We start from the raw sequence: 13,316 nt of genomic DNA, 5'->3' as shown, positions 1-13,316 counted from the left end.
TGAGTCCTGTGGGTTCCTCTCAAGTCACGGCACATCCAGTGCTCCCCCACAGCCCAGGCGGACACCAAGGTCTTCCAGGCCGCAGGGGACGCAGAAGAGGCCATCACAGCTCTTCTGAGGAAGGTTTATCCGTAAAAAGGGTGGCGGCCAAGAGATCTGTGGGGGTGGCAGGAGGGCCAGAAATGCTGACAGGCTTGAGGAGGCAGAAATGAAACCTGGGTTAGGAAGGAGTTCGGGCTGGAGGAGCCACTTGAAATTTTTCAACAGAGCAAGGTCAACATGGTGCTTTCAGCGGATACACAAGGAGAGTGTGAAAAAGAAGTAACAAGGGTTTCACTTATTTGTGCCTCCTCTGTCACCATTTTAAACAAGAAGGGGCAGAGACTACAGGCAAAGAAATGCCTCAGTTATTCTGTGGCAGAGAAGAAACTATCTCCCCCAGGCTGTTGTTTATTGTCTAGCATCTATCTAAAATTCAAAACGAGAAGATACTCCGGAAACACTTGTTTATTGGGAATAAACAAACTCTTAACCTATCCCAACTACTAATGAACAAAGAAACCCACATGGCTCATAGAAAGCACTTTGATTAAAAGAGCACCTGCCCTCCCCACCTGGCCCCACCCTCCCAGGCTCCCATCCAGGAGAAATCCCGACGAGCCTTTGTCTAGGTCAGTGATGGCCAACCTTTTGAGCTCGGCGTGTCAGCATTTTGAAAAACCGTAACTTCACTCTGCTGTCACATATAGAAATTTTTTGATATTTGCAACCATAGTAAAACAAAGACTTATATTTGTGATATTTATTTTATATATTTAAATGCCATTTAACAGAAAAATCAACCAAAAAAATGAGTTCGCGTGTCACCTCTGACAGCGTGTCATAGGTTCGCATCACTGGTCTAGGTCCTTCTGGTTGTCACCAACATGGCTGAGTGTGTGCATAGTTCCCTACCAGGTGTTGTTTACTTCTACCACTCCCTGCCTCCCCCTTCCAAGCCCAACTTTTTAATGTTTAAATCACTATTTTCAGTTCCTCTATTGATTACTTTCCTAACTTTAAGACATTGTTTACAAGACCAGAATTGCGTATTTTTTCTTTGTGCTTCCCATGTTACTGGCCGTGGGCCGCTCAAAGGAGAATGTTCACACACTGTCTTCAGTCACCACGAGTCATTCACACTGTGTCACACAGTGTGTGCTTTACCTCTGGCTCAGGATTTTTTGTGCAGTTTTTCAGCTTTGCGTGGGAATTCTCATTCCCTCGTCCCTAGAAAAGAATTCTACGGTTTCTTCACCGTATCCCAACCATCTTCCAGCTGCTTTGTTCTGCTTATTGCCTGGAACCTACCCCACTCCTATTCCTGAAGAAGTTTTTCTTGGATCCCACCAAAATTCTGTTCAAATGTGGGCTACTCCGCACGCCTGTGGTACAGGTGGCATGGTGAGACTTTTCAGTCGACTACTAGATTAGCTCAACCACTTCTTGAATCTTTATTTTCTTCTTTTTAAATTTTCATCTGCAAGTAAATACATCAGCAAAGTTAAAAGGGAAATAAATATCGAAAGTCCTTGATGTCTGGAAATGCGTTTACTTCGCAATGACAGAATTCTAGGTTCGAAGCCAGTTTACTCCGCGCTCTGAAGACGCGGCTGTGCGGTCTTGGTTGTCGCTGCTGCGAGACATCGGGTTCCACTTCTTGTAGCAGACCGCACATCTTCACGGAAACCTTCAGGGTTTTCTGTCCCTCCTTGTTTTTCTGAAACACCACAGTGACAATTCTAGCAGCAGGTCTTTATTCTTTTGGGCAATGGATAGACCCTTTCAATATAAAGACTGCTCTTTTCTTTAGCGCCTGGAAATTTTCTTCTTACAGTTTTTAATATTTTCCTTCTTGCAATTCCTTGTTCCCACTTCCCAGAAATTCTAGTAGATGCTGGATCTCTAGATTGATCCTCTATGTCTCTTTTTTCCACACATTATTTGCCTGTTATTTTGAGAGATTTTCTTGATTTATCTTCTGATCTACAGAATCTTTTTTAACTTGGCAAGCCCATAATTCATCTTCACAAGCTCTTGTTATTTTGATTGTTTTTTCCTGATGGCATGCTATTGTTTTATAGATGCCACATCTTGAATATTTTGGAAGAATACGAAATAGTATGCTTTTAAAAACAAGCAAAATTATCTAATGGTCTGTTTCAGTTAAGGTCAATTTTTCTGTTTCTCTTTAATTTTGCAATTTTCCTCAATGTCTAGTGATTCTGGGTTAGCCATTCACATTAAAAAAAAAAAAAAAAAAAACTAAGGGTCACCAAAAAGAGAATGAGAAACTGATACATACTATAACTTGGATAAACCTCAAAAACATAATGCTACGTCAAAGCAACCAGACATAAAAGGCCATATGTGCATGATCCATATGACATACCTCAAGGAAGGAAATCCACAGGAACAGAAAGCAGAGTGGTGGTTGCCAGGGGCTGGGGGGAGTGGAGAGTATGTGCTTAATGGGTGCCAGGCTTCCTTTTGGGATATTAGAACTAGATCAAGATGATGTGAATGTACTAAATGTCACTGAATCGGATACAGCAGGTCCTCGGTGACGTCGGAGATCCGTTCCTACGGCGACGTGATGCGATTTTCACCATAAGTTGGACTCCACCTACATGAGCACCTACGTCACTCACATGGAGCACACACACAGCAGTAATGAAGGGAAACAGTACAAAAAATTTAAAAGAAAGGTAACGATTCCCAACCTTTACTCGTGGTAAATAAATAATAAAACCATAAAGCACATAGGGACATACGTCCAAATGACGGAACTTTTTTATAAATAAATGGGAGACGGCGACACAGCCCGAGGACTGCCTGTACTTTAAAATGGTTAGTTTTAAGTGAATCTTACAATTTTAAAAGGCAGGAGAGGCTGTGTGTGTCAGGAATACGAGGCCTAACTCTACACTAGTACACGGACAGTCTGTGAACCGGCTTTTCTTTAGGGTGACCCATCGGGGACTGCTGTTACTCAAGAACCCGCAAAATGACCAATGAGGTCAGCCAAATCTCACCCACTCAAGGGCCCCATTTCTTCCTGGTGATTTTATTTTGCAAAAATAAGGAGACTGTTTTGTTTTGCCCACAAAGTGGGGGCTGAGCTGGCTGTCCTACATGCAGACATTAATGAACCCCCACTTGCAGCACACGATCTCTTCTGGCCTTTGTCAGTCATGTCAGAGCCCACAGCCTCTCCAAAGTGTGTCGGACAAACTGGCCCCATGTGCAATGCCGCCCCCACACCTGCTCTTTGTCGTTTTGAGTTAATAACATGCACGTGCCTTTCCTTTCCTTTCCCTAATACTTAAAAATGGAGGAGCAAACCGTATTTACCTCATGCTCTTTTTTAAAGAATTTGTATTTTATATCCTTAACCAAGTTCATATTTAAAAAAATATAAATAAAATATATATATTTTTAAAATATATATATTTATTATTGCCTTTAGAGAGGAAGGGAGAGGGATAGAGAGAGAGAAACATCAATGATGAGAGAGAATCATTGATTGGCTGCTTCCTACAAACCCCCTCCTGGGGATCAAGGCTGCAACCCAGGCCTGTGCCCTTGACCAGAACCAAACCTGGGATCCTTCAGTCCACCAGCTGACGCTCTATCCACTGAGCCAAACCGGCTAGGGCTACCTCAAGCTCTTTAATAATCTTTCTCTCTCTCCCTGCCTTCCCCAACTCTCCAGGTAACCACCGATTTACTTTCCTTTCAATGGATTAGGTGGCATTTTCTAGAATTTCAGATAATTGAAATCAGTGTTTACTCTTTGCTCCTTCTGAATTCCCGCATGCAGCGTAGTTATTTGGCGATCTACCAGTGATGCTTATGCAAGCTCATTCCTTTTACGCCAGTGAGAAGTATGGCGTTCTACGGGCACACCACTATTTGTCCATTCATGTCTGTGGATATTTGAATTGTTTCCAGTTTTTGGCTCTTACATTAATAAAACTGCTACAGACATTTGAATACCAGGAAAATAAAAACAAATGGAGGGAGAACAAAGGTATGTGAGGGTAGCCAATCATTCTGAATCAGAAGCCAATGTTAACAAGCTAGCAGAAAAGATCTGACCTGCTCTACTACAGTGTCATAAAATTCACAACTTTGAAAACATTCACATTGCATTTATGATTGCATTTACTATCAGTCATTTTTAGTGTATTCATTATCAACATGGACAGAGAACCCACTGTTACCTTGATCAATGGAAGATGGAAGTACATTTAAACATAAAAAATGCTACAGGAAACCGCTCCCACCTGACAGGAGCTCGGCAGCAGATACCCACTGCCACTGGGTGACGAGCCAGCGCCTCTGAATGCTGGACACATCCTTTCCGCAGCCAAAGCAAGGACGCCCTCCTCCCTCCTCACTTTGAGCCACTCCACACATTTCCTGTACGTCCCGTGTAAACCCCTGGCCTCACCTCTGAAGAGTCTGTCATTACATCTGCATGAAGTATCAGAATCGTCGAAACAATTCTGACATCGCCCAGAGCGGGCACCACACATCCACTAGGTGCGCCCTAGCTCCCATGAGGGGTCAGCTCCCGTCATGAAGCCTTTGACAAGCATGTCCTCTGCTTACAAATGGGAGCAGACAGAAATCGAGCTCTGGGGTGAATTCTCAGCTTTTGCATTTACTGACTGGATTTTCACAAGCAGATCAACAATAAACAACACTTACTAAGAACAAGATATAACCAGACATTTCTGCTAGGTGCTATTATCCCACGAAGAAAATGTAGACCTCTATCTCAAAGAGTTCAAGCCCTGGTTTACAAACAACTAATCTGCAGTCGGTGCAAGTACATACCAAGAAACATGCACACAGTGGTACAGAGACAAGAGTGGTGGGCTCTGCCTGGGATCGGGGAGGGCTTCATGGTAGAAGCAGTCAAGGGTAAATCTTCAGTTTCCGGCGTGGTGAATGGTGGTATCACCAATTAGGATAGAGAATCCCAGAAGCAAAGTTTAATAGCATTGGAGTTATTTTTTGTAAAAGGATGCAAAGCTAAACAGAGACTCTGGAAAATGGCTGTGAGCGCATTGAAGAGACTGGTAAAAGCCTACAAAAGGGGTAAGCGAAAGTGGGGAGAGCAAGCGTTGGCCAGAAAAGGAGCAGCATGCAAGTCAACAAGAGCAATTTTTCCGGATGCAGCTCTTTGTTCAGCATAAGAACAGCTTCGTTCTCCTGTTAAAACATTCAAACCTCTCACTCATCCTGCCTGTGCTTTTCTCTCTATGGTTGGTGACTTGTGATTCTCAGAGTGAAAACATCCCGTGTTTATACAGGTTTGTGACCGTTCAGAGACAAGGGAACACAACACCCGCTACACAGCCTGAAAATGCGCGTCAGGCCAAGTAATGAAGACCCAGGGCAGACGCGGCCCAGAGGAGCGAGGTAAGACGCCTCTTGCTGTCTCACTCAAATCCTCCCTCTTCTGGGCAGAAAAATCCAATCGTTTAAATTTTTCCTAGAGCAATAGGGGCAAAGACAAAGTAAACACACACCACTATAGTCAGCCAGAAATGCAGGAACAACAGGCCGGCTGTACATCCTGTATCTCCTTCCTGGTCCCACTTCAACATTCATTTTGCATAATTTTTACTTCCCTTATTCGTGGGGCCAAGGAGAAGGGCACCAGAGGCTCCGGATGACAGCAAAAGAATCCAAAGTGTATGACCCAACGACCGCATGCACTCAAAGCACCAATCCTGAGTCTTAAGGAAACAGAGCGAACGTGTGCAATCAGCATGCCCACTGTTCTGCTCTTGCCCCGCCTCCACCAGAACCATTTGCCTCAATGTGCATGTGCTCGACCCTTGACACGCATGATCCCCTTTAGTGCTGTGACCAAGGTATCGCCATCATTCTTCTATAGACAGAAAACCAAAGCCTGAGGAGGCTGAGGAGCGTGCCCAGGGGCACGTCACACTGAGCGGCACAACAGGCCCCAGCCAGGCCCCGGCCAAGGCCCAAAGACAAAGGCCACACTCGATGAACACGCTCACAGCGATTGGCCATTCCCCCCACAGCTGCAACTCGTACATACGCACCTACGTGCCCAACAGGGGGACCCGGGAAAATGATGGTTCAGGAGTAAGACGGTGTACTATACAGCCATTTGAAGCAATCCATGACAATGAAGTAAAAATGCGGAAATATTGAAATATACATGAAAATACATGTACGTAATGAGTACTAGAATGCAATGTGGACAAGTACAGGGATTTTTATCTATTTTGTTCACAGCTATTTTTCCAGTGCCTGGCACATAGTTGGTAGCCAATAATATTGGTTGAATGAATGAACTGCAGCACAGTAATGTTATGTATGAATATGGACAATACCTGAAGGATAACAAACAAGGAAGAAAACTTATTTTAGGTTAATGGAATTATGAATGATATTCTTTCAATATTGCAGTAATACCAACAAAGAACATTTAAATATAAATAAGTCCAGGACTAGAACACAAGTGTGGATTAGAATCACCCCTTGTTTACACGCGGTTGACGTGGTCCCTAAGGTAGTGAAAGCACAATAGAGAGACGAGGAAGCTGGCCTTGACGCCGATGAAGGGCTTCCTTTCTGGAAGGCGGTGGGCATGTTGCATGTGGTGCCAAGTACACAGTGAGCACACAAAGTCAACGATGACAATAACCTTTGTCAGCTGGCAAGATAGGGACAACTCTAGCACGGGTGTACTTAGGCAATTCCCAATGTCACTCTGGACATGTCTCATCTCCCTTTTAAAAATAAGCTTATGTATCAGTACAACACACCAGACTTCCAGACTACAGCATCGTGAGTATATACACACACCCACTAACATCCAACAATTTGGAACACAGGAATTTCATTTAGATTCTAAGATACAGGCATGCAAAGAAACCTGACATCAAGTCATTAAAATAGAAATCAGATGGCTGCTCACCACATAAACAGTGTTACTATGCTCAGCTTAAAGATACTTTCCCCTAAGTAGTAACCAAAAAAACACCATTACTTAGTTAATTAATCACCATATAAATAAAAGTATTAAAATTCTGCTAAATCAGGATATTAAAAAGTTGATTTAATAAATAAAATTGAAGTCATTGTCAGATATACAAAAAACTTGGTGCCACTTAAAGAGGAAGGCTAAAAAGAAGGTACTTTGTGTTAAACACATCCATTGTCGAGCCTCAGTCCTTGATCTACTTTTCTGGGCACTTTCCTTTCTCCATTAATGACGTGACTCACGGGCTAGTCCCAGAACGCACACAGGACGCCCTCCCCTCACCCCAGAGGTCCTCACTAAACCAAAAGCTCAGTGCCTCAGACAGTTGGGGTTTTTCTACTTAAGAGACATCAAATCCCGAAAGGCTCAACTTTATATTAGACTATGGCTCATCCATAGGCAACTGCCAGAACACACAAAAAGAAGTCAGACAGACCTGAACACTGAAAAATTCAAGCCACTCCTCAAACTCAGATAGCTTTTGTTCATAGGCAGCTCTTCCCAACACTATGATTTTAAACATCATACATGTGACATTCCCTACTCGCCCCAACAGCACCTGAATCATATAAAAGACCTCAGTATGTCACACAGTGGTACAAACAGTGCCATGACCAATGGGGGAAATCAGCAGTGATCGGGGTGACGACTACTGATCTCCACTCACAGACAGACATGCAACAGGGGAACCAGTAGCCAAAACACCTGTGAACACCATTCTGCCAACTCAACACTTAAAGTATTCCCTTCTGTCTCAAAAAATATTAATCATAAAAATAAAAATGCTAGTTTTTAGCCAGCCTGAAAGAGGAAGATTACATGTGATTCCTTCCTTCTTTCTTTTTTCCACTGTGTAACCCATTTCAGTGCCTGCAACCTACTGGCAGAGGCAGGGCAATGGTTCCAGGCCAGTGTGCTCTGGCACGGGGCACGATGAGACCCAGGGGGACGGGCCTGCCATGAATCCAAGCCCATGCGCCTTTCTCATTCAACATGCGATTTCTGCGGCCTCTTGGGTCAAACTCCCAAACCACTTAGAACATCACTGAGTCCCTTTATGTGCAGCCAAGTCACCGAAAGAGCCAGGTCCCTTGTGGCCCAGCCCCAGAGAGAGAGGAGTCTGAACATGCTCCTCAGTGAAGTCCAGGATGGGGGGACCTATATTCCAGTATCATCTAAATTTCCATGGATATTTTCCTTTTTGCCCCATTTTCTCTTTTTAAGTGTGTGTGTGTGTGTGTGTGTGTGTGTGTGTGTATTGATTATATATACACATATATAAATTGATTTCAGAGAGGAAGGGAGAGGGAAAGATAGAAACATCAATGATGAAAGAGGATCTTTACTTTTAATTTTTAAATACATATATATATTTTTTTATTGATTTCAGAGAAGAAGGGAGAAGGAGAGAGAAGTAGAAACATCAATGATGAAAGGGAAATCACTGACTGGCTGCCTCCTGCACGCCCCCTACTGGGGACCAAGGCGCAACCTGGGCCTGTGCCCTTGACCAGAATCGAACCTGTGACCCTTCAGTCCGCAGGAGAATGGTCTATCCACTGAGCCAAACCAGCTAGGGCTGCCCCATTTTCTCTTGAACTCTTTCCTTGTGTTTTAACTTTCTTCCATCTCTTTTTATCCTTTCATCTCTATTCTAAGTTCTTTTTCCTTCTTTTCATGACCTTGAGGGCCAGAATATGCCTTTTCATGACATTAGACAAGGATGTACAGCAGGGTCTAGGGAATCTAACTCACTAATAGCATCGGATACTGTCCTCAAGAGTTGACAAAACCCACAAGTATCCAAGAAATGATTTAATACCTACTATGGATGAAATACTGACAGGAATGATGGGGGCGATAATGTGCAAAGTGGTCCCTGCCCTCCAGGAAGTGACAATCTAGTTGGAGAGACCACGCAAAAATATGTGTAAAAGGTAATACAACACAAAGCACTCAGAAGACTGCAGTACATGGTCTAATGCGATGGGCTGCACCGTTTGGGCACCGACCAAGAGCGCACACCCACCGTTTTCCAGGGGTTCACAGCAGCCTTGCTCAGAGCACTGCTGAGGGTCCCGGGAGGTCAGGAGGGCCTTCTAGGGAGCAAAGGCTCTCAGAGGGCTGACCATACGGCAGCCTGGGGAGGGAGGGTGTAAGTGATAAACCTGATGTTACATTTATTTTACGCCCCCCCGCCCCCCCAATAGACGGAGAGAGGTGCCTGGGCCCCGCTGCCTCTAGTAGGTTAGGGAAGTCAGCACAGAGGGCTCACAGACAGACTCCTAGGCCCAGAAGGAGAGATTCTGATGAACCCAGTCACACACCTGACAACTCCTTTGCCAATTTTAAATACCAACACTGTGCATAACCTGACCATGTGATTAAAGCAAAAGAAGCTGGCTGAGCAGACAGGGAGGTGTGCAGGGTGAGGAAGAAAGAGACCCGATGCCTCCTTTCCCCTGGGCAAGGCCCTCTGGAAGCAGAGCCCCAGCAGCTCTGCTAGAGCTACGGTGCAGAAATCCCACACCCGGGCCTCCACTGGGCTCACTCCCCAGAGTTCTCTGCTGAGCAAAGAGAAAGTCTGCAATCGCTTTTATGAATGAGTCACACAAAAAGTCTAGCATTCAGCTTCCAGCTAGTTGCTAATAAACCCTTGAGTATCTAATAATATCCAAGGTATTATTAGCCTTTGCTGACCACCTGGGGGGAAAAAATCCCTAAACTGGAAAACTATTACAGAAATCATACACAGCACACCTTTGTTATTTCCATTTACCAATACTAACAGAAGATTATTTGGTTGAAATAAGCCAATCTACCTTTGACTTCAATTTCAAGCAGACAACAACATCCATCTAATAGTTCCTGAAGGAAGGTCAGTGAAAACAGTAAAATAAGAAAAATGTCCCCATTTTCACATAATGGGCAACATTATAGGGGAAAGAAACAAGCTGGGAAATTGTCTAAAGGACCGTAAAAATACGCATAGTGCACAGTGTTCTAGGTGAGCATACCACGTACGAGTGTAATATTTGGGTAAAATAAGCCAATCTATCTTTGACTTCAATTTCAAGCAGACAACGAAATACATTTTGTCCGACACAGTGAGGACAATAACTGGCTGCGGGGCAAGGCAGTGAAAAGTATGCACCCTGGCCGGGTGGCTCAGTTGGTTGCGTGTTCATTCCCAGTCAGGGCATATACCGAGGTTTTGGGCTCCATCCAGTCAGGGCGCATACGGGGCGAGTACGGGCATGTATGGGAGGCAACCGATTGATGTTTCTCTGTCTCCCTTCCTTCCTTCCTTCCTCTCTAAAATCAATAAAAGTTTAAAGAAAAAGGAAAGTATGCTAGTTAGGTGTTAAAAATAAGATTCTTGCTGGAATAACCAACTTTGTTAATTCCTTAAAATTTCCGTATTAACAACCCCCTCAAATCAGTGGAATACAAACTATGAGAACTGACTTTATTCCTAAGGTTACAGCTGTAAGATTTCTCCCAACGTCAGATTAGTCACCAGTATATGAAACAAATGAGATCATGAGCCCAGAGGCACCGATTATTTAGGACACACATTTATCAGGCACTCACACGTGGTTGTGTAGAAGATGGTGATTCTGATGCTTATCAGATTTTACCCAATAAAGTTTCATAGACTCACTTTCTTAAACAAGTGTTAATCTGTGCAATTCTGCTTCTATATATTTCTGGTCTAAGTTTCTTGAATCCATCCCACCCCTCCTTTGTAATTCTAGCAGTCTGAGAATCTGAGGGTCTTAGATATGCATATACCAGAAAACAAAGTAAACACATCAAATGTGTCCAAATGATGCAACATGTACTCAAATTTGACTTCAAGCTACAGGGCCATTCAATCCGTCTGAAGGAAAAATTAGTTAACAACAGCTCATGTTTAGATTTAATGGGGGGGGGGGGCGGCAGGATTACACTTGGACTTGACAACACTGCTCACCTTCAGGACAGAGGCTAAGCTGGTCATGTGCTCATTGAGAGCGCCCTCTGACTCCTTGTAGGTCAAGCAGGTGAACTGGTACTCCTCAGGATCAAAGGCATCGGCCCCCTGCTGCTCCACGTCGCTGGCTACGCCCACGTAATAGTCCTCGATGTCCCCAGGGTCCTCGTCCTCTTCCTCTTCTTCACAATTTGGGTCATAGTCCTCTTCATTACTGTCAGACCCCTGGCTATTCATGTCCACCGACATCTTAGCATCCAGGCAAGTTGCAAATCAGGAAAGCAGGGTTCTTCCCCTCCCCCCCCAACTTTACCACTTTCTCAAATGCATTAGTGTTTTTGTCTTCTAAGGAAGAAAAAGAAAAAAATGTGTGTTACTTACTTTCACTGTGAGAAGTAGTAACAGAAGTCATTCAAGAATCATAATGGCATAAGCCTGACCCTACCCCACTTCAACCTATTCCCAACTCTGGTCTCATACAGGTCATCTCAACATCCTCACCCTGCCCAAGCATATCAAAGGGACCCCTTTCCTGGAAGGCAGAAGGGGCTGACGATGGCAGCCTCACATGACGGGCCTGGCATGGAAGAGTAAGGCTGTCTGCTCTGTCAGTGAGTCCCATTCCCATGGATCTGTCCTTCCTGCCAGAGCCTTTGAGACACACATCCCACAGCTGCCCACAGGGGAAGCAACCTAAAGATAACTACCAAAGTTTAACATCTCATTGCTGGTCATGCCCACTTAGTGGTGACAGAGACAGTACGTAAATAGGGACACATTACCAAGTATAATATCTAGGGAAAGTATATGACTATTTCATAGACATTGCTCTCAGATATCTGGAAAGCAGGTGCATAGTTAGAAAAGAAAAAAATAAAAGCCACATAGCTCGTCAACACACTCCTCTAGTCAGCAAAGTTAACTGATTCAGTCTTTTTTTTTTAAAGATTTGTTTATGTATTTATTTTTAGAGAGGGAGAAAGGAAAAGGGAGAGAAAAACATTGGTGTGAGAGCAAAACATGGATCGGCTGCCTCCTTCCCGCCCCCTATCAGGGATCAAGCCCGACACCCGGGCATGTGCCCCGACCAGAATCGAACTGGCAACCTTTTAGTACACTGGCCAATTCCCAACCAACTGAACCACACAGGCCAGGGCTGACTCAGTCTTAAAGTGTTTTACTGATCCTTTAAAAGCACTGCTTAGAGGCAAAGAAACTGGCCTAACAGAGAAGGAAAACTACAGATATTCTTCTGTCTTAGCAGGATCAAGGCTAGGGAAAACCAGAATCCATTTAGGGTAAAGAGTTCAAGTGAAAACAGCTACTGAAAAAACCTCACAGATCAGAATGTTACTCAATTACATAAAAATGAACGGGGAACACTAGTGGAGAAAGCAAAATAATCACAAGTACTAACTTCAACTCAAAGATTTTGGCCAATACCCATTAACTTCTCTGCACAAGTACTATTTCAAGTGATCATTTGCAAAGAACAGTATCAAATAATGACTTAAATTAGAAATTAACAGAACATTAAAATGCAAGAGCATTTGAATTGAATAGTATGTAAATAATTTACACAACCAAATCTTGATTAAATACAAATGTAAAGGCTATTTGGAGTAGATAATTTCTCTTAAAAAAACAAACATAATTAAAACAAAGATTTAGAATACATATATACCAAATATGTCACCAGTCTAAAGGACTGTAGAGCCAGGTTTTAATGATAAAATAAATTTTAAAAGCCAGTGAATCTAAGTTTGATATTAACTATAAATGCCCAATTTTAAAAAATCACAATAAGAGGACAATAAATATAATACTTGCAATTTCAATTTTAACAAATTGGTTTATATGGCAGAACCACCAATTAACAACTGAACCTAACTATGGTATTTTTCCTTTAGAAGAAGAGTTAATTTCTAAATTAAAAATACCTGTAGTCCTTGAAGATCTTTCAGGAAGATGTTACCCAAATATTCTGTCATATAATTTCCATCTAAAATGAAAAGAGAGAATTCTATTTATATATTTTTTAAACTGGTACCCTACTTTTACAAATTTATTTTTAAAAAACCAAAGATATTTAGCCCTGGCTGATTTGGCTCAGTGCATAGAGCATTGAACTGAAGGGTCCCAGGTTTGATTCCAGTAGAGGGCATGCAGGAGGCGGCCAATCAATGATTCTCTCTCATTACTGATGTTTCTATCTCTCTCCCTTCCTCTCTGAAATCAATAAAAAATATTTTAAAAATAAAAAAC

The 13,316-nt window shown here is 43.1% G+C and overlaps 1 protein-coding gene across 2 annotated transcripts in view; it reads right to left on the bottom strand.

The window, feature by feature from the left end:
- Positions 1-13,094, bottom strand: part of ARIH2 (ariadne RBR E3 ubiquitin protein ligase 2) — a 43,349-nt gene extending 30,255 nt beyond the window's left edge. For both annotated transcript variants that reach the window (XM_015568334.1, XM_006770439.2), the window contains exons 1-2: positions 12,992-13,094; positions 11,052-11,396 (exon numbers count right to left, since the gene is read on the bottom strand). Coding sequence is in view for 1 of the 2 variants with exons in the window: in XM_006770439.2 (XP_006770502.1) it covers positions 11,052-11,300 (249 nt within the window). In the remaining variant the exon portion in view is untranslated. The remainder of the gene's footprint in view (positions 1-11,051; positions 11,397-12,991) is intronic.
- Positions 13,095-13,316: the final 222 nt, after the last annotated feature.

Source organism: Myotis davidii, unplaced genomic scaffold, assembly GCF_000327345.1.
Source record: "Myotis davidii unplaced genomic scaffold, ASM32734v1 scaffold663, whole genome shotgun sequence".
Lineage (NCBI taxonomy): Eukaryota > Metazoa > Chordata > Mammalia > Chiroptera > Vespertilionidae > Myotis > Myotis davidii.
This window is presented reverse-complemented; position numbering and strand designations above follow the sequence as displayed.